Here is a 24,769-nt window from a genome sequence, read left to right on the forward strand (position 1 = left end):
AACTCCTTGCTGGAGGAGACGCCAGGCCGCCCCTGACAACAGAGCCGCCCCTATCTGCCGTTAGCAGCGAGTCGGCAGCCGTTAAACAGCGCAGCCCTTTGTTTTAGTTGTCGCTGACCCCTCAGCCTCTCATTTAATTACCCGTGTTGCGTATCTTCCACCATGGCGGCGAGCGCGAAACGAAAACAGGAGGAGAAACATCTGAAGATGCTGAGAGAAATGACGAGTTTGCCTCCCAATAGAAAGTGCTTTGACTGCGATCAGCGCGGCCCAACCTATGCCAACATGACTGTGGGTTCTTTCGTGTGCACCTCCTGCTCTGGCATCTTGTGAGTATTAAGTGTCAGACGTGAGCCACAGCTTTTGTGCATATGATATATAGAGTTTCAGATGACGGGCGAACCAAAGCTGTTAACGTAAACTAACATTAGACATATATTTCCACATAGGTTGCAGTGAGCGTGGGATTTGCTGCTTGACATTGTCTGGTTGTGTTGTATTGGGTGGGGTGCATGAGTTGTCAGTGCCCCCACAATGGAACTGAAAGGACGACCACCCTCGATGCTAGTTAACTTTAGCTTCCAGTGCTAGCCAGTGAACTTATCTTGCACTTGGAAGCGACAGATAAGCCTTTAGCCAGATGCTGCTACCAGTTGCTGTTAACGTTAGGAAGCCCCCCATTCCGACTAATGTTACTTAGTAACCATGTACTCTTTATAGAAAGAGCCACACCGACACACCTTTTAGTTATTGATTTGAAGACCACTTTTTTTGGTTGTAAACTTGACACCTGGGCGTATCAATGTCATTTTATTTAGAGATGTGACCGACGACTGTGAGAGCAGTGGTTATGATGGCATAATGTATTTATGTAATACATTTCTCAACCCTTAATTTGTCTCTGACGAGGATCACAACTGGAATTTCAATTCTGTTTGCTGATCGAGGTACCTTATAGGAGCTCCTGTCTGCAAAGTTTAAACATACTGACTAAACTAGTCATTACGGTGGAGTACGGTGGAGTTTGTTTTCTATCACCTAAATCCAGGCTTCTGTAAACTTCAGATGTGAGATTAGTTAGAATGTTCTCTTCTTTTTCAGTTACAAATATGACATCTGCACTTACTTGTCTGGTTAAAGACTAAAACTTAGTAGTTTTAGTAATATGTTGTCATTTAGACAAGTATCTCTTTTGAATACCAACAATATGCAGTAAGGTAAACCTCACAGTAAAATCAAGCGTTTTCTTGTTTTTGTTGTATGTGCTCCTTCTTCTAATTTGCTGTACTCACAAAGAGCTTAGATGGCACTCATGTGTGTTGTTTTGTAAATATTTGTTAATATAAGCACATAATCTTAAATTTGACAGACATTTATTATTTTGTGTAAGGTTCAACATGAAATTTTCAATTTAGTTTGTTACAGAAATTTTAGGTTTTATGTTACTATCATTCAAAGATTGAAACAATATCTATTTTGATAAATGAATAATTGGATATTTTTTTATATTTAGCATTGCAAAAAATAATTTTGGCTTACAGTAGAATTACAGGTGTGGTGTGGTTCTGTAATTAGTAACATTACAACCTACTGTATGTTGAGTTCAATCTGAAGAAAACGTTTCCTATCTTTGACACTTATCTCATGTTAACTGTTCATGAATTATTTCCTGTGTGTTTGAGATGCGCTTCAAACTGGTTGTAATTGTAGGCGCAGGAAGTGGTGTGGCCCCACTCTGCTGCTACATCAGCAGCATGTGATGCATGTGTGCAACAGGAAGTGGCTGGGACGGCAGGTCACTGTCTGTCTCTCCTGTTTTTTAATTATTTGGAGCGACAAATCACTTCCAGGAGAACGCCCTTCGATCATGTTGAGACTGAGACCGATTATTCTAGTGGTTTAAAATGTTTTTCCTATGCATTTCTGCATAAAACAAATATTAAAATTCATAAAAATTCAAAAACTTTGATCAGTAACGGAATTATTTTATTTTATTATTTTCATTGTGAGCTCCCCAGTATAATGTATGACCAGTGATGTAGCATTATGAAGGAGTAAGATATACTTTGCAATTGCAATGTGAGATATGAAAAGTTTTACTTACCGAATCATACAAGCAGCATTCAGTTCCGAAATTTGGACTGACTGTGCTAATGACACACAGACGCTGCCTGTATGTTCAGTTGTCTTAAATTTTTTTCCAGGAGTTTTAGTCCAAGTCAGATAAGTGACCAGCTGCAGAATACATCAGGAAGTGACGGGGAGAGGTAATAGGGCAGTCGAACACCTGGGTTTTCAGCCGAGCAGGAAAGAAGATGTGACCATGATGGTTCACAGAAATATTCTGCCCCTTGAAATATGTTTCAGACATTACCTCGGCTGAGATTCACCTGAGTTTCATTTTTGTGTTGTGGCTGTAGCTAGATCTTTCTGAGCTTAGTTAGCTAGCTTAACAGTTGTGATATGAGAGAAGTACCGTAGAACAAATGATTTGCGAATTTACAAATCTGTGAATGTACAGAGTTTAGTGTTAGAACAAAGGCACCAAAGATTTTAACTGTAAAAGCTGCACTGCCATAAAATATCCAACAGTTACCTGGCAACCATCAGCTGCTCTAAGCACATTTAATGCACACAATATGTGGTGTAAGTAGGAGATTGATCAGGTTAAACGCTGCTTTGTGATCTTGTATTTCTCACACCAGGAACAATCGGCTCCAAAAAGAGACCACACCCAACAGAGAAAACTAATTTTACTATACTATGTTCTGTAATCCCTGATCAAAAAAAAAAGAAAAAAAAAACTTGTGACAGAATGTCTTTTCATTTATACAAGGAGTGTATTAGAAGTTCTTAATGAAAAAAGAACCCAGTTTACTCAATGTATCATTAAAAGCTATTTCATATATCAGTGGTTAAAATGATAGTTTGTTTAATATAAATAAAACAACCCTGAGTAAAAATGCTTTTACAATTTTACAAAACATTTTATTTAAAAGACACATTTACTGCAGATAGAATCCCAATAGATGCTTAAAAGTAAATTTCTGATTTATTTTCTAATGATTTCTTTTAATTTTTTTTTTGTTTGTTTTTTCAAATAAAGTTTGGACAATTTAATGGTTGCGACTTCTTTAAGGGTGACGGCCAGAACATAAACACTTTTTCCTCTTTCAGTTGTGGTTATTTAATGGGTGGTGTTGGAATCTGCTATGTAAACACATTCCTGGCGAAGGTGGGGACCTTCCCAGGAGGAACACTGCTCACAATGTCTCTTTCTGGTAAATTGCTGCTGGCAGGAAGGAACCCCACTCGGTCTGCTTGTCTTGAGTAAGCAGGGATACAAAAGCGACAAGACGGCATTAAGGAGGGCCAAGTGTCAAACATGACTAGTATAATAAATAGCCGCCAGACACTATTTAAATTATAACGTGTTTAATCTTTTTATGATGTTCAAGCAAAGCGTGAGTAACGCTTATGTAAACAATTCGGTTTGACTTAAAGAGTTTTTATTTTATTTTAAACTACAGGTTAGGTATTAAATGTTTCCTCTTCAGCAGTTATTTTAGGCTTCATGCAAGCTCTTCCACTCTTATGAGGCTTAGTTTTGCCAGTTTCTCTCATCCTGGAGCTGTTTCCGTATGCAAATGAGTTGAGTTCTCTGGCTCAGCTATTCGGTGTACAGCAGAGACAAGGTCATAATTATTTTACTGTGCAATATGTGATAGCATTTAAGCACACAGTGTGCATGCCGCTCTGTTTACGTGTAGGGAAACCGAGTGGACTTCTGCTTGTTTGGAAATGTGGACCAGTCTTTGCTGATGTTTTCAGAATTGTGATTGTGGAATCAGTGGTATCCTGTACATCTCTGTACTTCTGCATTTTTAAAAGCCACTGACTGTTGTGAGATAGCACATACTGTGTTAAGAAAGTCTTTTACCCTGTCACCGCATAGATGGAATCCAGACTGATATCTGTATTGTATCTTTCAGTTGGCTCCCACAAAAATAAACAACAGCGATGACATAAATGTAAGCAAATGATGTTTTCCTTTTTCAGAGAACAACATTAGCAAGCAAAACCACAGCAGATAAGATAATGTAACCTGAATTAGACCCCTCAATGGGAACTCAGTGGGCAGAAATGTTCACATCATATTTCACTCTTTAAGGCAATGTGATTTTTTGTTTCTGACCTAGTTTCATCTTGATTCGAATAGGATCTTATCGCTTACCTTCCTCAGGCTCTGAAGAATTGCTAAAGTATCATGTAAGGAGTAGCACACACTTTTCTCCCTTTTTGAAGAGATGTTTAAATACGTTTTTCATTTGTTCAGTTTGACTCATTTTCAAAGTCGAAAACAAGATGAGAACAAAAGTTACGTTTGGAAAGTTTTTTTTTTTCTTCTTTCGATTCAATTAGTCTTTGGTTTGGTGGTTTAGACAACTTTTTATTTAGATTTTGTATAATTTTTTTTTGTCAATCATTCTCTTATCTGTTTTCACAAGAAGTCTCAGTAAGACATAACTGAACAAAAGCTGATAATGTGCTGGAAATCTCTCTCGCTTTCTTGTGTTGTTTTGTATACGGTATAACCTGTGGATTATATCACAAGTACATTTTCTTTGTCCAAGCTGCCTGTTATCTCTGTTTTGTGTTACTGAGTAATAGTGAGTTAAGCTGACTGAACGTGAAAAGAATGAGCGAGATGAAAAGTTCTGAGAAAGTTAACGCCTGTCAATAATTTAGCAACCTTGGTCTAGTGTTTCATTCCAGGTTTGGCTTGGCTTTGTGCATAACACTGTAACAGCGTAACTGTGAAACGTAAGATCCTTTTTTTCTAGGCAGCTGTGGCATTTTTTTTTCTCACTTAAAAAGTCCAAAGTATCAGTTGTTTGTATCTACATCTAAAACAAGGATTAATTTAATATTGACAACTGGTTGTCGGCCTCTAATATAATATTCAGTTTGAACAATTTCGACTATCTCACGTATAAAACACTGCAGGGAATTAAAACACAGACAACTCCTCAGAATGGAAGTTATAAAAGGCAAGAGCAAAAATAGTACAATTCTGTTTATTTATTTCAATTTTAGAAAAATGAGTAAAAATAGAAACCTTTAATTCAAACTGTTACACATCATAGAAATGCAGGCAAATGTCCAAAATTGGGAAATTTCTGAATTTCCTATTGTAACACCTAGAGTGTAGTTAGATTCCTGATGTTAGATTACTTAAATCTTGAGTTCAGATTCCATCTTAGTGCATTTAATGACTCTATTATGTAAGTGCCAGGTGATTAATATCTTTTTACCATATTCAAATGTTGACCTGTTTTGAGTTTCACTTTCAGTAAAAGACTCATTAAGGTAATATAGCTCATGTAATATTGACTTTTTCCGCAATCTTACATGCAAATTCTACATGCAAACTTCTGTGTCCCTTCATTCATATTTTGAATAGTTTTGCTCTGATTATTTTCTTTAATTTGTAAAAACTCATTTTATTTGTTTGCAGGCTCCGATGTCTGTGCCCTTAAGTCACAGTTAATGGTTTGCTTGTCTAAGTAAATGTTCTGTGATCAGCTTCAAAGACAAACGGCAATGACCTTACAGTCATATTAGTTAGGTTTAACTCAAAACAATAACCCTTTAATGACCCTTTAATCTAACTGTTGGAAGCTGAGCTGTGACTTTCTGAAGGGGAATAAACGAGGTTTTGTGAGATAACGGATGTCACTCCTTAATAGTTTCCATATTAGGGGATATTACTCATTGCTTGGTTACACTGACAATCTGAGTTCAGTCAGTGCAAGTTCAGGAAATGTTTCATCCGTTTCCTTTGTTTTCTTCTTCCTTTTTTGTCTATATGCCGTGATTCATTTGTCACTTTTGTCTTTTCTTGTACTTGTAGTCGACTCAGTTACACAAGCAACCTGCTGGCTTGTAGCTAATTAAACGACCCCATCCAAAGAAGAGGGCCATAGAGCACATGAAGATGATGGTTTCGCTTACCGTGACATGACATCAAATTGACCCCGGTTTAATTTCTCTGCCCGCAGACGAGGACTGAACCCACCCCATAGAGTTAAGTCTATCTCCATGACAACATTCACGCAACAGGAAATCGAGTTCCTACAGAAACATGGCAATGAGGTAAGCGTGGTGAAATTCTGCTCTGTTGCATAAAACAGTGTTTGCCAACCCTGGTTCTCAAGGCACACTGCCCTGCATGTTTGAGGTATTTCCTTGCTTCAGTCCAGCTGATTTCAATTGATGACTGATTAACAGGCGTTTGTTGAACTGCAATCAGTTGAATCAGGCACATTAAAGCAGGGAAACCTCTAAAACATGTAGGACAGCGTGCCTTGAGGACCAGGGTTGGGAAACACTAGCATACAACTTTGAATTACTCTTAAAGGCTTTGTTTCTTTCTGGTTTTACTTGATTTACAGGTGGAAATCTCAATATGTAATTTTTAAAAAAATGTATTAACAAATGGTCTGTGTTTTATAAACAAGCTATAGTCCAAAGTACCACATTCTTTATTAATAAGCACTGTGGAGTTTCAGTATGAAAGGTTTGTCATTCAACTACTCACCTATCTGCTTAAATCTCATTGAGGAGGACAATATAAACAGAGAAACCAAAGTCCGTCAAGTCCGTCATCACATTTGTGGTAAACGGAGTATAAAATAGATCAGTGCCACCAGGGACACAGTTTATTACAAGCTAAAGCAAAATCATCCGGCAGGCAGACATGCTGGAGTCTCAAGGTTGGGATTGATGCTGGTGTCCTCCAGGCTGTAAATATTACTCCATCATGTTGCTATTTTTTTTTTTTCATTCCATTTTTGCACACTTTGATCCAGAAAAAAACCCTGATACAACAGCTAGGGTTCAAATACCATCAGCTGTTGTATCTTGGGCTTCATGCTGTTTTGTATTGTACATCAAGAATTTTGACACTCAGTTCTTGTTGGTTTTATCACTGTTACTACATGTCTATCTTAGTAAATTAGGATATCAATGAAAAACTGATTTATTTCATATTTTCAATCCGAGGGAACCTTTGTCGGAGAGTCATTCCAGACAGATTGGTGTAGTTGAAGTGTTTCTTTCTGTTTGTTTGGATGTTTTTGTCTGACACTTGATGAAAACTCAAAATGAAGTTTCTGCACAAGTTTGAATATTATACCAATTAACTAGATTTTTAATACCAGCTACCCCCATTGCAAACTATGTATGTGACCTGTATCGTACAGGTCTTCAGTTCTTTTTACATGGATTACTGCATTAATGCTGCATTGCATCAAAGTGATCAGCCTGCAGCTCTGCTACAGTGTTAAGAAAACCCAGGTTGAATAGCGGCCTTCAGCTTATGTGTATTGTTAGGTCCGATGTCTCATCTTTTTCTGGACCAGAGCTCTTTCTGTATGAGATTCTGTATGAGGTTTAGGTGAATTTGTGAAATCACGCACAGTGATGTTCTGTGTGAGAAGGCTCTGCTGGAAAATGAAATCAGCATCTCCATCGTGCTTGTCAGCAGAAGGAAGCATGTAGTGCTCTAGAATTTCCTGCTAGACGGTTTTGCTGACTTTGGATTTTAGAAAACACTGGACTAACAGCAGCTGATGAAATGGCTTACCAAATAACCATGGACTCTGGAAACTTCACACTGACTTTACTTCACAGGCTGTTCAACACTGCATTTATCTTTGTTTCTTTGACTCCTTTTCCTTCCACTTAACTTTTCTTGAATAAGCACTGATGTAACAGCCAGACTTTTTTTTACCAATAACAGTTTCTGGTTTACATTTATTATGGAGGGTATCATTAAATGTTTCCTAGACAACTGACAAGTCAGGGTGTAACTGTCATAGGGTGTAATATGACCACAACTTAACATAAATAGGGATAGTCCTCTAATTCCTTTTTGTTCAATTGTTCAATACTAGACCTGTAAAATAGGTCTGTTAAAATACATAAGTTAGTTTAGGGTGGTTCAGTATTTTTCTTTTCTTTTTTTGGCATCATTTTTAATTAGCATTATTAAGTAAGTTCTGTTATTATTTTTCTGTTACTAGATTTCTTCTTAACAGTTAAAAGTACATTAATATTGTATAGTGGAGTTTACAAAATAAATTTGTAAGCTGACATAACTTTCCTGCATTTATATGTTTCAGGTATGTAAACAGATCTGGCTCGGTCTTTATGACGACAGAACCTCATCAGTACCAGACTTCAGAGAACCACAGAAAGTCAAGGAGTTCCTTCAAGAGAAATATGAGAAGAAGAGATGGTGAGTGAGCTTTTCATGCTGGTTGTACATAGATCTGAATGAACAGATCTGAGAACTGTGCTGACATGCAGCTTGTCTTTGAGTTTCCCTTATTTCTGGTATGGAATGTCTCAAAGGGAGCTCATAGCACTCAGCCTCCAGCAAGCTACCAAACACTCCTCCTTTAGTGCACCGAATGTAGGTCGCTACAGAAAAGCTGCTCTAAATTTGCAATAGTGACTTCAAGAAGGTAAAGGATGAATTCAAATCAGACATTTGTTCTTTAGCCCTGTCAGTATTACTCTCATATTAGTGTTATGTCTAACAGGACATATTATCTAATGCAAACAAGATTAAGGTCATTGTCAATTTTAGATTTGAAAAGCAAAGTAACATTAAAAAGAATACTTATGCGGTTACAGAGAAATAAGATGCACTAATAATATGTACTATTTTCCTTGAGGTTGAGACGTTTCATAGAGCGAACACACCTGATTATGAAAGAATTATTTTTAGCTCGTCGTCAGATGTTTAGTCTCTGAAGACTGACCAAAATGAGAGCAGTAGAGATACCTCTGCATGCCTCAGCATGCCCTTTTGGAACAAACGTGCATTTTTTGAATCAGACACAAAATCATATAGCAGTGACAGTGCTTTACAGTTACAGATGTTATTTATCCAATAATCACAGTTAATCTGCTAACACATCTTTAAATAAACCTTTATATTGAAAAATTATTATTCTGCAGAATACTGTAGTCTTTATTTCTGAGCTAAAAGTTAAAAGTCTGCTGAAATCAATTTAATTTCTTTCTATTATCGGTTATTACAGTTTAGATATTTTAACGTTAATGTGATGCATATATTATTTTCTTCCAAGGTATGTGCCTCCTGAACAAGCCAAGGTTGTGGCATCGGTCCATGCTTCCATCTCCGGTTCCTCAAACAGCAGCACCAACAGCACCCCAGAGGTCAGACCGCTTAAATCACTGCTGGGGGATTCGGCCCCCACTCTGCACTTGACTAAGAATACCCCTCCAAATCAGGTGAATATTTCACACACATGCACACAAACACTTTATTGTAAAAGAGTAGTGCCTGACTCAAACAAAACAAAACTAAAATGAGATTCACCCCCTGTCCCCAAAAACAAAAACAGCAAAAAAAGAAAACAGTTGTATCAAATCAGATTACCAAAGTAAACTGCAGCCCAAAAACTTATATAAGTTTACTCTCAGTAATTAAGGCAAAACTGTACAAAAATATTTGCATTAAAGTCCCAGAACCCTTTGAGTAGTCCAGTTTTTTCTTCACCTGGTTCAAATTCTGTGAACTATCAAAAACCTTTTGCTATCTAATTATTAATTGGTTAATCCAAAAATTAATCAGCAAATTATCGCTACACTTCATTGATGTTAAGTCAACCAAAATGAGTGGTTCTTTTCACATGTTGATGTTAGAAGTATTTTTTTTTAACCTGCAGGTATATCCGTTGCTACAAATGATTAAGCATGTACTAAAGGAATGGCGTTATTGCATTTCCAGCAATAAAATGTTTATTTATTTAAAAAGTAATGGAATTATGTGTGTACTTGCATCTATTATTATATTTTAAATATTGTATAAAAAGGCCTAAGTGGTTAAATGAAAACTCTGCTGAATTTTTCATTTAACCAAAATTAATCCATTTTTAAAAATACTGATTAATTGTCAGAAAAATCAATAGAATAATCGATTACAAAAATAATAATTTGGTGCTGTCATAGTTACATGTCACAGAAAATACTTAGCTTTAGTTTGACACTTTGTACATTTGCTTGTACAAGTGTCAGTCAAATGTGCTGACTGACACTTGTATTGTCTGTACCACTTGTACTGTCAGTACAAGTGTCAGTCTAGTTTACAAATGTTCCACTTTCCGAGAACTTCGGAAGATCTTCATCAAGAGCTTCAATGGCAGATTTCTTACTTGCATGTTCAGTCTAGTGATTGGTTACAGCAACTTCCAACAGCTGATGGGTTACGGCCATTGGCTTGATTTCTGTCTATAATTTGTGGACTTTCCTCACTCTACCTGCTCCTTCCTGTGATCTCCAAATTAGTCTTTACAAGAATTTAAATGATGTTTAAATTGCCCAGCCAGTCGTGAATTTCCAACGTTGTGCACATGGCAAAAAAATATTTATACATTTATTTTTTCCCCATTTGTGTTTCTTGTCTCCAACAGTCTCCAGTAGTGAGCCGTGGGCAACACCATCAACAGCAGTTCCATGAAAAAAAGTTTGACCTCCTCAGTGACTTGGGTGGAGACATCTTTGCAGCCCCAGCCAATGTGAACTCAGCCTCTGGCTCCAGCTTTGCTAACTTCGCACATTTCAACAGCCACACAAGTAAGAATCCAACTAATTACTGATTTATTTCATTGAAATGTTTCAGCAGTTGTTGGTAGCTAAAATATCTGATATATAAATGCACAGAAAAAACTCTGAGATGTTTTTAAAGGCTATTATCTCAATTATAGGACTATCAAAGGAAGTTGTCTGTTTGGTAGGCATTTGAGTCCATGCCCAACAATAACTAGTAAGATGACATCAGTACGAAAGCTGTTTGCTTCTTTTTCGTGAATTAAATTTTTTAGACTAATCTAAAAAATTAAATTTTTTAGATTTAGTGTCATTTCTGTTTCTGAATTTGTTCTCCAAAGACAACAGATACTTGCAATGTTTTTGACCAGTTACCAAGCAGTTTGCACCAGTGTTTTTTTTTTCCTCATGCTTGGACCAAAGTTTTTTTTATGTAAAATGTTTCTAAAAAGCATTTCTCAGAACTACAGTTAGATGCTGTTCCTGCTGTGCTGCTTCAAAAAGAGGAACCTGGTCTGATGGTATAAAACAATACCTTTAAAAAAGGTTCCTGCTGTTCCAAATCATATTTACTGCCTATTGTGGGACACAGTGTACTTCTGGAAACTGCTGGTTTTTTCATGGTGTGATCACTGCTGCTTACAGACAGATAAACAATGATGATAGTGATTCATTTCCACAGTTTTATTCAAAAAGAAGAAAAGAGTGGGCTGGGAAACAAGTTGCCCAGCGAATAACATCTCAATAAGTTACAATATTCTTCAATAGACATTTAAGTAATTTGAATGAAAACATCAAATTAATACAATATTGATTAATTACTGATTGCACATCATATCTGTAATGTTCATTATTATAGCTTAAAGCTAAATTCAAAATTCAGGTTTTCAGAAAATTAAAATTATTAGGAAAGAAAAAAAATGTTGACCCACATAGAAGCTGTCCATGTACTGTATATTATATGTCCTTGATATTTGGTTATAATTCCATTTGCATGAATACTGCAGACATGCTGCATGACATGGAGGCAGTCTGCCTGTTGCTCTGCCAAGGTGTTCAGGAAGCCTTTTAAAGCATCTTCCAGCTCATCTGGCCCGATGGTTCAGGTGTCTCCTATCTTCCTCCTGCTGGTACTCTGTACATGCTTTATGGGGTTTAGGTCGAGGAAGTTTGCTGACCAATCAAGTACTGTGATACCATGGTCATTAAACAAGACATAGGCACTTTTAGTAGTTTGGGGAAGTGCCAAGAACTGCTGGATAATGAAATCTGAGTCTGTATAAAGCCTTTCAGAAGTGGGAAGCGCGAGGTGTTCTGAAATTTCCCGATAGCAGCTGTGCTGACTTTGGACTTCAGAAAGCTCAAGTCCCAAATCACCTCTGACAGTGGAAACCTCTCTCTGAACTTTAAGCAACTTGGATTCTCCTGCCTCCTGGCAGCTAAAGCCCTTTGAGAATCAAATATTTCTTCAGCAGCTGCAGTGACATCCACAAATTTTCTCATGGAAATCATTGACACAAATATACACATTGATTAATTCATAATGCATGTAAAATCACTGGAAAAGGTCAAATGTCTGTATCTCATAAATATCCATTGCAGTCACTCATGTTGTGACATGTTGTTTCTAAGTTCATTCATCCACACTTCCCTACTCACTTTTATTTCTTATTTTTTTCTTTGTTGCTCATCTGTCCATCTGAATATCACCTCATCAGCACCTGCAGCAGCACAGAATGTCAGCGCAGGGGCAGGATTTGCAAATTTTGATGCGTTTGGGAACACCCCTGCACCACAGACGTCATTTCAGCCTCCAAATACAGGTAGAGCAAGCTCACTACCACACTAACACTAAACAGAACCAAAACCAAACGAGGAGAAGCAGCTTTCAGCATCTATGCACCACAAATTTGGAACAAACTTCCAGAAAACTGTAAAACAGCTGAAACACTGACTTCTTTTAAATCTCAACTAAAAACCCACCTGTTTAGAATTGTATTTGAAATGTAATCAATTACAAATTTATTGATGGAACTTGACTTAATGCTTTGTTTTTGATTCTATGTTGCATTGTGTTTCTGTGTTTGTAATGATGTAAAGCACTTTGAAATGCGTTGCTGCTGAAATGTGCTATACAAATAAAATTTGATTGATTGATTGATTGATTGATAAACAATTGGGATTGTTTCTCAAAGGCAAACACGCTAAATAAAAATAAGCTGTTTACCAGTTGCATATTGTGAGGCATGTTCTGTGTGAAATTCTCATTTCTGTTCACTTTGGCTGACCTAACATATATTTAGCTTACCTTTGATCAGTCAGTTCTGTAAAACGTCTGCATACAAAATAAAATAACTGCATGCTTTTCAAGAGTGCGCGAATGAACCCGTTTTCTCATTCACACACTCGTACAAAGATAAACCTGCTACAGGAAGCTATTATGTGCTGCGTTGCCCCCTACTGGACACATTGATTGTCTGTCTCTGTGTGTTTGTCTCTGTCATTTCTGTTAAACCTCTTACTGTTTTTTTGCATCAGTGTCTTTGTCACAAATGGTGAACGACTGTCTGTCCATCCTGCAGTACTCATACATTTATGTCTACACTATCATTTTCACCACTTTTTTGGTTATTTCTGTTCTGTCATCTTTTGCTGTTTATTGCTCCATTTTCCCTCCTTTGATTTCTGTCTGCCAGCATTCACTGTGCTCTCATCCAGCCGCAGTGTGGGTGAGTTTACCGCTGCTCTGCCTCTCCAAAGTTCACACAGTAAGTCTCTCTGGGCTTGCCCTCACAACAGCTCCATCATCTCTGATGTGTGGTCCTCCTGAATTTCCTTTTTCCTCAACGTAACTTGTGGCTCGTGTTGCTGCTTTTTTGTTTGGTTGTTGAAAATCTAGGTTATCTAGAGTTCGGGCATAAAATCATAACAAAACTGTGAGAGATGGAGTTTGAAGCCTCTGAATTAGCTGAACAGTGTTTGGTTAGTTCACGCTGGTGAAAGCAAACAGCAATAATTGTGCAAGTGTTTTCTATTGATTCATTGGCATTACTTCATAAAAAAGTTGGTGTTTTTCAAAAACTCTTAGTACCTTGTTATTGATTTTACTATACAAAAATAATTTAACCTGATGTATTTGCTATTTTGGGTTCCATTGGATTTTGTAACAAGCTCCTGAAATCTTCTTGTGCACAGTTCCCTTGGGTTCCATTGCTGTTTGAAAGTTTTAGTCCAACTACGTTGTCTAAAACATTCACTGGAACATGCTGAAGTCAGAAAAACACACAAGCTAAATAAGCTCAGCATGATCTATCAGGTTTGATGGAGAAGGTATTTCTGTTCAAGTTTACTTTTTTAAAAACCAACCTTGTTGCATTCAATGTTTCCTCAAACATAATGTTGTGTGTGAATGCATTCACACACAACATTCACAATGTGTGAATGCATTGAAAAACTATAAGATCCAACAATTTGCAGTTTATTTATACTTTTGACCAATTGGATCATTGGCACACAGAGTACCGTTCTGTTATGGTTTCAATGCTTCAAATGAAGAGAAGGGAATTATTACTGGCAAAAGGTTCAGGGTTAACAATATATCTTCTAATGCATGTTGAAAGAAAAAAAAGCATCTTGGTTGATATTAAGTTTTACCAGTATTTCCTTTTGTTCAATTTAACGTCCTTAAAAATTTTTTTTTTTTTTTCTGTCACAACACTGAGGCATTTGTCAAGTCCTATGCCACAATTCTTAAATTACATTTTTTAAAATCTTCCCTGTATCTAAGAGCTAAAACACAGGTGCCATGTCTGACAGAGCCGCAAAATCCTTCCACACATTATCTTTACATTAACCTTTGAAGCTTGACAGCTTCAGAGGTAAATGTAAAGATATGTGGATTGAGCCATGCCCTTCCTCAGCATGGCTCAATCCACACTGTACCCTCAATACACACACGTCTCCCCCCTATCACTCTGTTCTGATCTTTTGTCTCAAAATTACCAATCAAGACTTTCCTTATGACCTTTTAATTTCTCTCTTCCATGCAGGTAGCGCCTCAGGGGGACTAGCAAATGCCAATTTTGCAAATTTTGACAACTTCCCCAAATCGTGTAGTGCTGACTTTGGATCCTTCAGTTCCTCCTCCCAGAGTAACTCCACAAGAGCTGACAAAGACGTTGTACAGAGTACTAACGTTCCCGTCGATAGATACGCAGCCCTGGCTGACCTGGATAACATGTTTAGCTCTGCCAAAACAGAGGAAGGTAAACCTTTATGGCCCAGCCTGTTCTGTAGATTTTAGCTTCCAGGACAACAGGATCATATAAAAGCAATAAAGAATTTGCTTATGCTCTCAAGGATTGAACCCCCTGAGGATTTATTTCTTGTCCAGGCCAGGTCAGGCACAGATGCTTTAAAATAAGGGCGAATTCTTTATATTGTTGTACTGATTTTGACATGTTCAAGGAAACATTGAAATTTGATCATTGTTTTATCAATGATCAGTTTCATTTACAGCATATTTTTTCATCCATAAGCATTACTCTGGTCTTAGTGGCACTGAAGCAACCTAAATAAAGACCACATGCTGCTGCTTTCTGTCCTCACTCTAGAAAGTACCATCTGTATGAACGATTTAATGACACGGTCGAATTCTGGCACTGAAGCATCTCTGAGTTGGTTCGGGCTGATTTTAGCTTATTTTCTTTAAATATTTTCACTTTTTTGCCAATAACTGACTATTGTTCCCCATTTTAATAGGTTAAATATGGCAGCTCTTGGGACCTTTTGGTTTTGTGTCATTCAGAGTTGACAAACTATTTTTTTCCTGCGAGGTAAATTGAACCCTTCTCTTTTCTCATGTGCTTCTCTTTCAGGGAGTGGTATTGCTGGAGGTGTGAGCTCTGCTGCTGCAGCCTCAGCAGGAGTTGCTGGTTTGCCTCAGAAGCAGTCAGCAGGCATTGCTGGGGGCGACCGTTATGCTGCTCTTGCAGAGCTCGATACTGTCTTCAGCTCCTCAGCACCTGCCACCAGTGTTTACAACACTTCTAGCACTTCCCAAGGGTAAGATTCAGCGCAAACTGCTCACACATCTGAGAAAGGCACTGGTTGATACATTTTTTATGTGCAACTATCTTGATGTTTTTTGTTTGTGTGCATTTGTGTTTTTATTTATGCATATAGTCTATGAAGAAGTTTTTATGTTTAATGGCTATTATAGATTAGGTTTTTATCTGATCCTGATTTTAAAAAATCTGTGTATCAGCTAATTATGAATCGTACCAGTTGTATATTTAGTAGTTCTGAATAATATGCAGTTAGTGTATTAGAGATGTAGCAGTCTAATAAAAATTAGATTTATGCATTCCTAAGAAAATGCACTTCTTTCTTACACAAGGCTCTTGTTTGGCTGTTATTACAGTAATGTCTTTGGCTCAGAGACAGTTGCCTCAGCACAAGCACAGCAAGTGTTACCCGGTATGCCTCAGGGCTTTGGAGGTAAGTGAATCTGTTTTCCTTATGTATATAATTACATAATAAAATATGGATCATAAGTTGCAAGCTCAAATTGCTGATACCATAGCATAATTCAAAAGCAGTTCTTGACTGTAGGGCAGTTTAAGTGAACCTATTCCTTTGCAGACAATACCTATTTTTCTGTATTTCTTTCATAGGCCACAAGATCGTTATAGAAAATCTCTGTTTGACATGGATCAGCCCAGTTTAGGTCTCAGTACTGGAAGTGTTTTCTGTTTTGTCCCAGAGATGATGAAATATAGTTCAGATTCCATGAAAAGAGTAATAAAAACCTTTTGCTTTATCAGATTTACCAGAAAAAAAATATATTTATATTTTGACCACCCACTGAAGGAATGCCGCCCTGAGTGGTGAGCCATTGTATTAAGTTGTCAGTAGTAGTTATGCAGTCTGTTTTCTTTCTTAGGAGTCTTTTATTACTTGCCCATCTCATTTTGTAAATTGTCATTTTGATGTTTGTGAATATGCTGCCAGGCTTTTTATGTAAAACCACAGTTTGGAGGTTTATTATGCACTTACCGGTACTTTATTTGAAGCCTGTTATTTCCTATAATTCAGTGGAACATTACTGTTTTATTAAGATGCTTGTTCCAATATTGGAATTCTTTGGAAACCAGTTTTTCACATGCTTGCTCTTTTTTTCTTTTTTATCTTCTTCTCACATATTGTAACTTGACGTTTTCCTCCAGCAGCACCATCAACTAACCCGTTTGTAGCTGTTGGTGTCGCCCCTGCAGCAGCTCCCACCAACCCATTCCAATGCAATGGCAGAGCGGCACATGTGGCAGCTGCAACAGGTCTGTCCTTGTTCTTATATCTGTGATTTCTGTTTCTCATCGTGTACAACTGTGAGGATGAAATGCTTTATGTGAGAAAAAACAACAAGTGAACTATTCAGCAAGTCTGCCGAAGACTCATTTAGCAGTTAGAGCAGATGGGAATATTCTAAATTGAATGAAAAAGTAAGAAGACAGTTACACAAGTGTTTACATTCTCTGCTTACAGGATAAAGCAATCTGTAAAATCCAGAATTTGAGATTTACTGAGTATTTTTATCATGCTGGACAGGCTTGATGAGTGCCCTTCATTGGCAGGGTTTTACCCCCACCTTTGGTACGTCGCTATGAAGTGTTTGCTTACCTTTCTTCTTGTGTGCTGTGAACTGACAGTGACTAATATTTCTTTCCATAAATCTATTTCTTAATTATTTGAAGAAGCAAGTGTTGTATATTATAAAAAAAGCCTTCTGTTGTGGCAAGCATTTTTTCCTTACTGTTTATTGGGTGCAGTTGTTTGTTTTTAAACTTTAGTTTCACCTGGTAAAATGTTCACTTCATTTTCATCCTGAATTATTTTCTTGTTTCTATTTAATTGCTAATATTAGCTAAAAAAAAGAAAGAAAAAAAAGAAAAGACAATCATTAAGTTAGCTATATTTTGATTAAGCACTAAGCTATTTGGTGTGACATTTTTTTAAATGACAGAAGTGCTGAACAAGTCTAGCTTCATCATGATAGAAGAAATGTGTTCTCTAACAACAGAGATACATTTGCTTTGATTTCTTGAGATAGTTTGTGTTTGTCAGAGGACGTTAATCAGTTATAGTGACCATAAAGAAAATCCACAAGTGCATTTTGCATCATCTGTTTGAGTTTGCATGCTGCTGGAACTACTAGAAGAGAATGGCATTAGTTGGGATGAAAGATAACCATGGATTTACTAGGTGACCTGCAGGGACCTGGCAGGTGATACTTGGTCCGTGTAGGACATGTATGTATCTAGTACTTAATGTGTTGTTCGTAAATACTTGGTTAGTTTTATGGAAGAGTCAGTCCTATTATTGCTGTATTGCAGGAATGTGGTGCTTTAACGTCCATCTATACAATGAGATGATATTGATGTTGATTACAATTGGTAATTTAGCAAAGAAGCAGATCCTAGAAGGGAATGTAATTTATAAAAAGAAGAGGCCTTGCAGCACCCTTCTGCGTCTCAGATCTTTTAACATTAAATTCAAAGGCAGCTAATATTTAAAATGTCCAATGCGTGAAACACATTTTTGAGCTTACAGATGTTTGAAATCCATTTTAAGGCTTCAGCAATCAAATCAGTTTAGAACTGAGGACTCTGCTAAAGCTCAGCCTGCTGTCGTGATCTTGCAGAGATAATATAAGAATATAAATAGTATAATAATTACCAAATGTGGAAAAGCTGATGCACTGACTACAATAGTCGAATGAAGAATGTTGCTGGGAGCCAAATCTAATGGCCATAACTGTAAGTCAAATGCTTTTAAAAACTTACTCTCAGAGCAGCAAATGACTAAAATGTTGCACACCGATTAGATTTTAGAAAGTAAGTCTTAGAGCTGATAATGTTTGGCTTGTAGATGGCCTGCTCCTACAGAGAGCTGTGGGAATATATACCTTAATAACTGGGTGATGGTCAATTCTTTCGCTATAAAGAAAATAGCAGTAATTTCTGTAGAGAAAATTGTGGCTAGAGGAGGAGTAGTCTTTTGAATGCAGAGAGTAGTTTCAGAGTTTCTTACTGGCATTGATTGCATCATTGTAAAAGCAGTTTTGGCAGATCTGATATGGGATTTGAAGTAGGGCTGGAGGAAGCGCTGACCCATGAGAGCACCAGGATTGCTGGGTTTGATTAAAAAAATTTCCTAGCAGTTCAAAGATTGCTACACTTTGAGGCAATTGTCAAGAGCTAGCTAGGACATAGCAGCCTGCATTTTTATATCAGTTCAGAAAGGCTTTAGATGTCTGATTGATTTTAGTGTCATGAAGTCTGTGAGATGGATATTGAGGGTAGCATTGAGTTCTTTCTTTTTCTATGACTTTTAGATGACAATTAAATCTTTCTGATGACTTTTCCACAGCTGAGAACTAAATTTGACAGAAAATCTCTTTAGGACATCGTAAAGGTGACGGAGGACAGACAAACTCCTCACAAGCTGATTTTTCTGCATACTGTTTGCGCATTGTTATAGCTCATGAGCATGCTCGTGTGTCCTAAAAATAAATCTAACATGAAGCAGAAAACATTTGTTTTAACCTTTTAAACCCCTTTGGGTCTTCTACCCTGTTGCTTTCTGCCGTGTAGCAGCACCTTTTGGCACAGGCTCCATGAGTATGCCATCAGGATTTGGAAATGCTTCCGCCTACAATCTCCCTACCAGCTTCAGTGGAACATTCCAGCAACCCTTCCCTGGCCAGCCCCCCTTCACTCAGCCTCCAGCGTTTCCTCAACAACCCAACGGTGTGTTTGTAATTCACATATCCAGTCTTTGTTACATTACATCTAAATGCTTCAATTTGACTAAAATATTCTTAGCTTTATTGTATCTGTTGTATATTTGGGGTTTTCTTGTATATTAACAGCAGTGTTGTTGTCGTATCAGGTGGGGGATTCCCAGCGTTTGGCCAGACGAAGCCTGTTATGACTCCTTTTGGACAGCCAGTGGGAGCCCCTGTGGTCCCTAACAACCCCTTTCTGGTTAGTACAGCAAGATCTCTTTTGGTAGATAAAAAAATACCATGCAATAAGTTTTAGTTATTTTAAAATGATAACCATGCATATTCCACATCAATATACATGGTTGAATCTTGTAAATGTGCCAGATATCACCTTTAGACTAAATTACGTCACTAAAGCAAATAAACAATAAAAGATGCAGTATATATATATAGATATATGGATGTTTTTGCTTGAAAACAAATTGTATATTCAGGCATATAAATACATTAGAATATTATTGAAAGTTAATCAGTCATTAACTCGACAGAGTCAGTAAAACACATGTAAACGCATTTATACCAAGAATAATATTTTAAAGTCTTTATTTTTGCTTATAAGTGATAAAAAAAAAATTACACTTACAATTAGATTATTACATCAGACCAATAAAGAAAAACTCTTCAAACACAGAAATGCGAGGTTAATGAAAAATATGTTTAATATATATTTATATGTTATTTTGAAAAGGTACTTTTAATCAGACAACCAGGCTTCATCAGAACCCATGTTCTAATTTGCTGAATGTGGCCGTAGTAATTTCTATGCTACTTTGACTCTTATGTGTTTTCTCTGTGTCTCTGTTCTGTCCAGGGTGGCGCTCCACCCGCTCAGTATCCTGCAGGAGGCTCGTCAACCAACCCCTTCTTATAGCAAATCCATCTCGTCTGCTGCACAACAGGGTCAACAACTGGCGCGCTTGCACCTATTGCACTGTTTTGTTTCACCAGTAGCTTTAAAAACACAATGTTTGTAAGAATCTGTATTTTCTATCGCAGTTTGTCACAAATTAAACAATGTGCAAGACAGAGGCGCTTACGGTATCTGTGACTAGAAAAAGAAGAGAGGGCATGTGCCAGGGGAGAGGTTGACCCTCTGTCCTCTGCTTAACCTGTGAACTGGCCTGAGCCACAACGTATATAATCAAACTGGATGAAAATTAAGTTATTGCATACAGTATATCATTCATCATGCTGCATTTCTGTACATATGTTTTTCTCCTTTAGGACGTTAGCTCTTTGTGCATATCAGTATTTGTATAACATAAGATTTGTTAAGACAGGGCTGTTGCTTGGGTACTGCCAGTTTCTGTATTTGTAAAGAACTAAACTGTTTGTGCTGAATCTTTTTGGGTAAATTGTTCATACTAAGGAAAAACTTCAGTGACTGGAAACTGAAAACAAGTGAATGCTGCATCCGAACGGCAAACTCGCTGTTCTGCCGTCTCCCTCCCTGCTGACAGAGACCCCGGTCCCAACATTTTTGAATGACAGTGAACCACAGACCCATGGGGGAAAGCAGAATGACTGATGGACTGAAAAACCACTTTCATGGGATATTAAAGAATTTTAAGTTAATGTGTAAATATATACAGAATATATATTAAAATGAATTTTAAATAACATGAAATGACTGAAGCTTTCATTTATAAATGTGCAGGTGCTTCTCAATAAACTAGAATATAATTGGAAAGTACATTTACCTCAGTAATACAATTCAAAAAGGGAAACTCTTGCTCTTGGGAGTGTGGGCAGGTGCTAAGTTCTGCTGAAAGTGTCTCCCCCTTTAATTACTGTGGAGACTTCCCACTGAACCTCTCCTCATCTGGATTGTTTGCAACTTCATTTTTCATCCAGATCCTAAGACCTTGACTTTTAGACAAATTAAAATGTTTTGCTTTTCTCTAAAACGTAAACTTTGGGTCAATGAGCAACAGTTCAGTGCTTTTTTGTTCTGTCTCTGAAATTTAGCATTTTCATGGCCTGTAAGCCTAAATGTCCCTTTTTATATTGAATTACTAAAATTTACTTTATGTTAATGTTTTTATGGAATGTAAGCTACTCCTACATTGCACGTAAAATTGTATGATTTTTTAGTAAAACGAAAAAGGGTGTTTTATTCCATGATATGGGGACACAGGATAAAAAAAAAAAATCAAGTCTCAATTTACAATATCAGAACTTATGTTCCTCACAGATTTCAGATTGCTTTCCATTTAAAGATGATTGTTCCTTTTTTATTCTCTGTGCTTTAGAGACGCTAAATATTCCCCGAAGCAAAAAAACCACAGAGATGGCTGAGAAGTAGCTGGCATAAATGATGAACTGCAAAAGAAAACACAGCATCAGTAAAACCAAAATCTTAGTGTTTGTATCTCGTGATCAGATTGCTTACCTGAGGAATGATAGGAAGGCCTAGCGCTCCACTGTCAACCACAACAGAAGTGATGATTGTCTGCAGAAGCAGAGCTCCAAAGTTGTTGGCCCCAAACACCAGAGCGTACCTTTCCATCGACAGGTCGGCTGCAATTTGATACCTTGCAGGAATACATTTTTCTGTTTACTAATGCAAGATTTATACAGTACAAAATAGTCTTGAACAAAATGATAAGTCTTACATGGCTATTGTTATCAGCAGCATGTAAAGGCACTTGAAGATGGTGTAGGTGGTGTAGCAGACCCAGATGTTTCCAGTGAAAGTCATGAGAAATAATGCAGCAGCTCCCAGTCCTGAGAAGCCACCCAGGGCCAGCTCCCCCCACTGCTCCCACCTCACCTCTGTGAAGCCTATGCCATAGGCAGTTGCTGCACCTAGAAAACACCAGGTCAGCGTTTACCTGACTACAAATATGGTCATTTGATAATAAGATGGTATGTCTTTATCTCCCAATCTCCTTTTTTTCCAACAGTTTAATTTCTTTCTGTTTTCTGCTTACTTAACAAGTTTGATGCTGCCTCCACACCTCCATTGTAAATGCTGAAGTTCTGAGAGGGCTGCACATGCTCCCACAGCACCTGGATCACATACACACACAGATTACAAGAAAATCCTGAAGTAATTGTCACATTTACTGCTACAGCAGTGCACTCAGAATTGCCTTTTTAACGGCAGGATTTAAGTCAAATGTTTTTGGTATCCTGTATGTTTCTTGCAATAGTTTGCAGGAATATTCATCTTTGTCCATTTGGGAGACCCATTTGTTACCACACTTTAACTTCCTGGCAAATATCTTGAGATGCTGCTTCAGTATTTTCACATCATGCTCTTTCCCCATGATTCAATCTATTTTTTAAGTGCACCAATCCCTCCTGCATCAAAACACCCCCATACTGCCACCATCTCCTTCAAAGTTATGATGGTGTTCTGGGGCTTGCAGGCTTCCCCCCTTTCAGCCAAATACTTCAACTTAAATTTCATCATCCTTAGGATATATCTCCAAAATTTAAAGTATTTGTCTCTGTCTGTTAGCAAAATCTAATCTGTTTTTTAAAGTAGCTTTTGGAGAAATTGCTAATTCCTCATCAAGTCTGGTTTCCATGTGGTTAACTGCATTCTCTTACCAGCCTTCAGCAACATCTTTATAAGGTTTTTCCTTTTAATGTGCTGACCATATGCAAATCTTTCACCATAATATCTTTATTACTGGGACACTGAACCTTTGTGCAACATATCAATCTATTTTCATGCTTTCTACTTTTACGTTTTTGTTGTTGTTAGAGTATTAAACAGGAGCTCTCATAATGCAAGCTTTTGATTGACTATTGACATTTTTGTTGACTTTGACACTGACCTGTACATAGTTGACAGTCTGGTTATAGCCACATGTGGCCATCGCCCACCACACTGACCAGTACAACAGCTGTCTGGAGGAATAACACTGGCGGAAATCTCTCCATAGCTGCAGAACGACCTGGCTGCAGGATGCTGCCCCTTTTATCTCCTCCGAATCCTCATCCTCCTTAACCCCCTGTCCCTTCTTATCTCCTCTGTCTCCCAGGGATGTATTTGATGTTTGTGAGTCGTGTTCTTCATCCTCAGATCCACCTCTGTGCCTCTTTGCGCCTTCCTCTGACGCTCTCTGTCCAGAATGTTTTCTGTGGAAGAACATGCTTCTCTGTGGCATGGGCAGCAGGCAGGAGGCAACGAGTGCGATGGCTGTGAGTACCAAAGTGAACACGAGGATGTTGTTGTAGGACATGAGGTTGAAGCTGACGAGCAGCTGACCCAGCACCGAGCCCACGGTGTATCCGAGGAGCTGGACGCTGCGGCTGTAAGACGTGGCCTTACGGTATCTTTTTAGATCTACAACACTGTAATAAACAAAAATTTGGGATAACTGTCAGATCCACTCTAACTCCACACAGTCCAAACGTATGACTCTGATTGTACTTTTAGTTGCATGACATGACCTGTAGATATAGGAGAAATAGGCCACATCGCTGGCTGTGACCACCCCGTAGCAGAACTGCATGGCCTGCATGGCTGGCACGCTCTCTGTCCACCTCAGCAGAGCAGTGGTGATAAAGAGCATTACACACTGGAAGACCACCACAGGTTTGTAACGCAGCCAATCCGTGAGCAGGAAGACCGGCACCAGCACGGACAGGTAGGAGTATGTCCACACAGGAAAAATCTGATTGTTGACCTGAAATGGAGAGATAAACATAGAAAAACATACAAAAACAGTTCTACGTTCTGTTTTCCAACCACACTTCTAGGTTTCCTACTATCCTCAGAGTTTTTAATAATGCATTAGACAGTTTTCAACCCATTTTTATTCATTTCTGTAATCTCCTTAGGTGTTTTGTTTGTTTGATGCCAATAATTTGGCTCTTATTAAACAGATTCATCTTTTTCCATGACCACAGGATGTGTCTTTTCATATGCTTATTTAAGAAATTGGAAGCCATACATGCATCAGCTGGAAAACGGTTTTGTACCTGTTCAGTGGTCAGATTCTTGTCTGGTCCTGTCAGGAACGGTATGAGGAAAGGCTCCAGTGGCTTCACTGTGCTAAAGAATCCATAGACACACAGCAAAGTGGTGGGATATCTCCAGTCTGAGCTCAGTCTTTTCACACTCTCCATGTTTGCCTGCTTGGCTTTGGTATGTGTCCTTAGTGGCTGCAGCTACTTTGGTCTTGCGTGTCTGTCAGGTTTAGTCATCTAAAGTTAGTGATGGTTTTGCCAATCAACAACCAGGTCAAAGAGCAGCAAGGTGCCGGTGATTGTAAATCACGTTTTCTACTCTTAATTCTTATCAGAAAATATTTATTTTACAGC

General features: G+C 37.9%; 2 protein-coding genes across 13 annotated transcripts; one reads left to right on the forward strand and one right to left on the reverse strand.

Annotated features, from left to right (window-relative positions):
* agfg1a (ArfGAP with FG repeats 1a) lies at nucleotides 1-21,109 on the forward strand. Of its 12 annotated transcripts, none has more exons than XM_028045684.1 (15): nucleotides 1-329; nucleotides 6,063-6,156; nucleotides 8,187-8,302; nucleotides 9,162-9,327; nucleotides 10,509-10,671; nucleotides 12,363-12,467; nucleotides 13,341-13,412; nucleotides 14,694-14,909; nucleotides 15,522-15,708; nucleotides 16,067-16,143; nucleotides 16,872-16,979; nucleotides 17,251-17,295; nucleotides 19,296-19,451; nucleotides 19,594-19,688; nucleotides 20,301-21,109. In XM_028045684.1, the coding sequence occupies exons 1-15, from the start codon at nucleotides 163-165 to the stop codon at nucleotides 20,358-20,360; spliced, it is 1,827 nt and encodes a 608-aa protein (XP_027901485.1). In that variant the 5' UTR covers nucleotides 1-162; the 3' UTR covers nucleotides 20,361-21,109. The 12 variants fall into 12 exon arrangements, with proteins under 12 accessions (XP_027901485.1, XP_027901487.1, XP_027901486.1 ...); XM_028045686.1 differs by having other exon boundaries at nucleotides 19,299-19,451; XM_028045685.1 differs by having other exon boundaries at nucleotides 2-329; nucleotides 16,875-16,979.
* slc19a3a (solute carrier family 19 member 3a) lies at nucleotides 20,662-24,765 on the reverse strand. The gene is made up of 7 exons (XM_028045697.1): nucleotides 24,428-24,765; nucleotides 23,897-24,132; nucleotides 23,278-23,797; nucleotides 22,423-22,501; nucleotides 22,105-22,297; nucleotides 21,882-22,023; nucleotides 20,662-21,811 (listed from the first exon to the last, which is right to left on the reverse strand). The coding sequence occupies exons 1-7, from the start codon at nucleotides 24,572-24,574 to the stop codon at nucleotides 21,662-21,664; spliced, it is 1,467 nt and encodes a 488-aa protein (XP_027901498.1). The 5' UTR covers nucleotides 24,575-24,765; the 3' UTR covers nucleotides 20,662-21,661.
* Between the last annotated feature and the right edge of the window lie 4 nt (nucleotides 24,766-24,769).

Source organism: Xiphophorus couchianus, chromosome 18 (assembly GCF_001444195.1).
Source record: "Xiphophorus couchianus chromosome 18, X_couchianus-1.0, whole genome shotgun sequence".
Classification (NCBI taxonomy): Eukaryota; Metazoa; Chordata; class Actinopteri; order Cyprinodontiformes; family Poeciliidae; genus Xiphophorus; species Xiphophorus couchianus.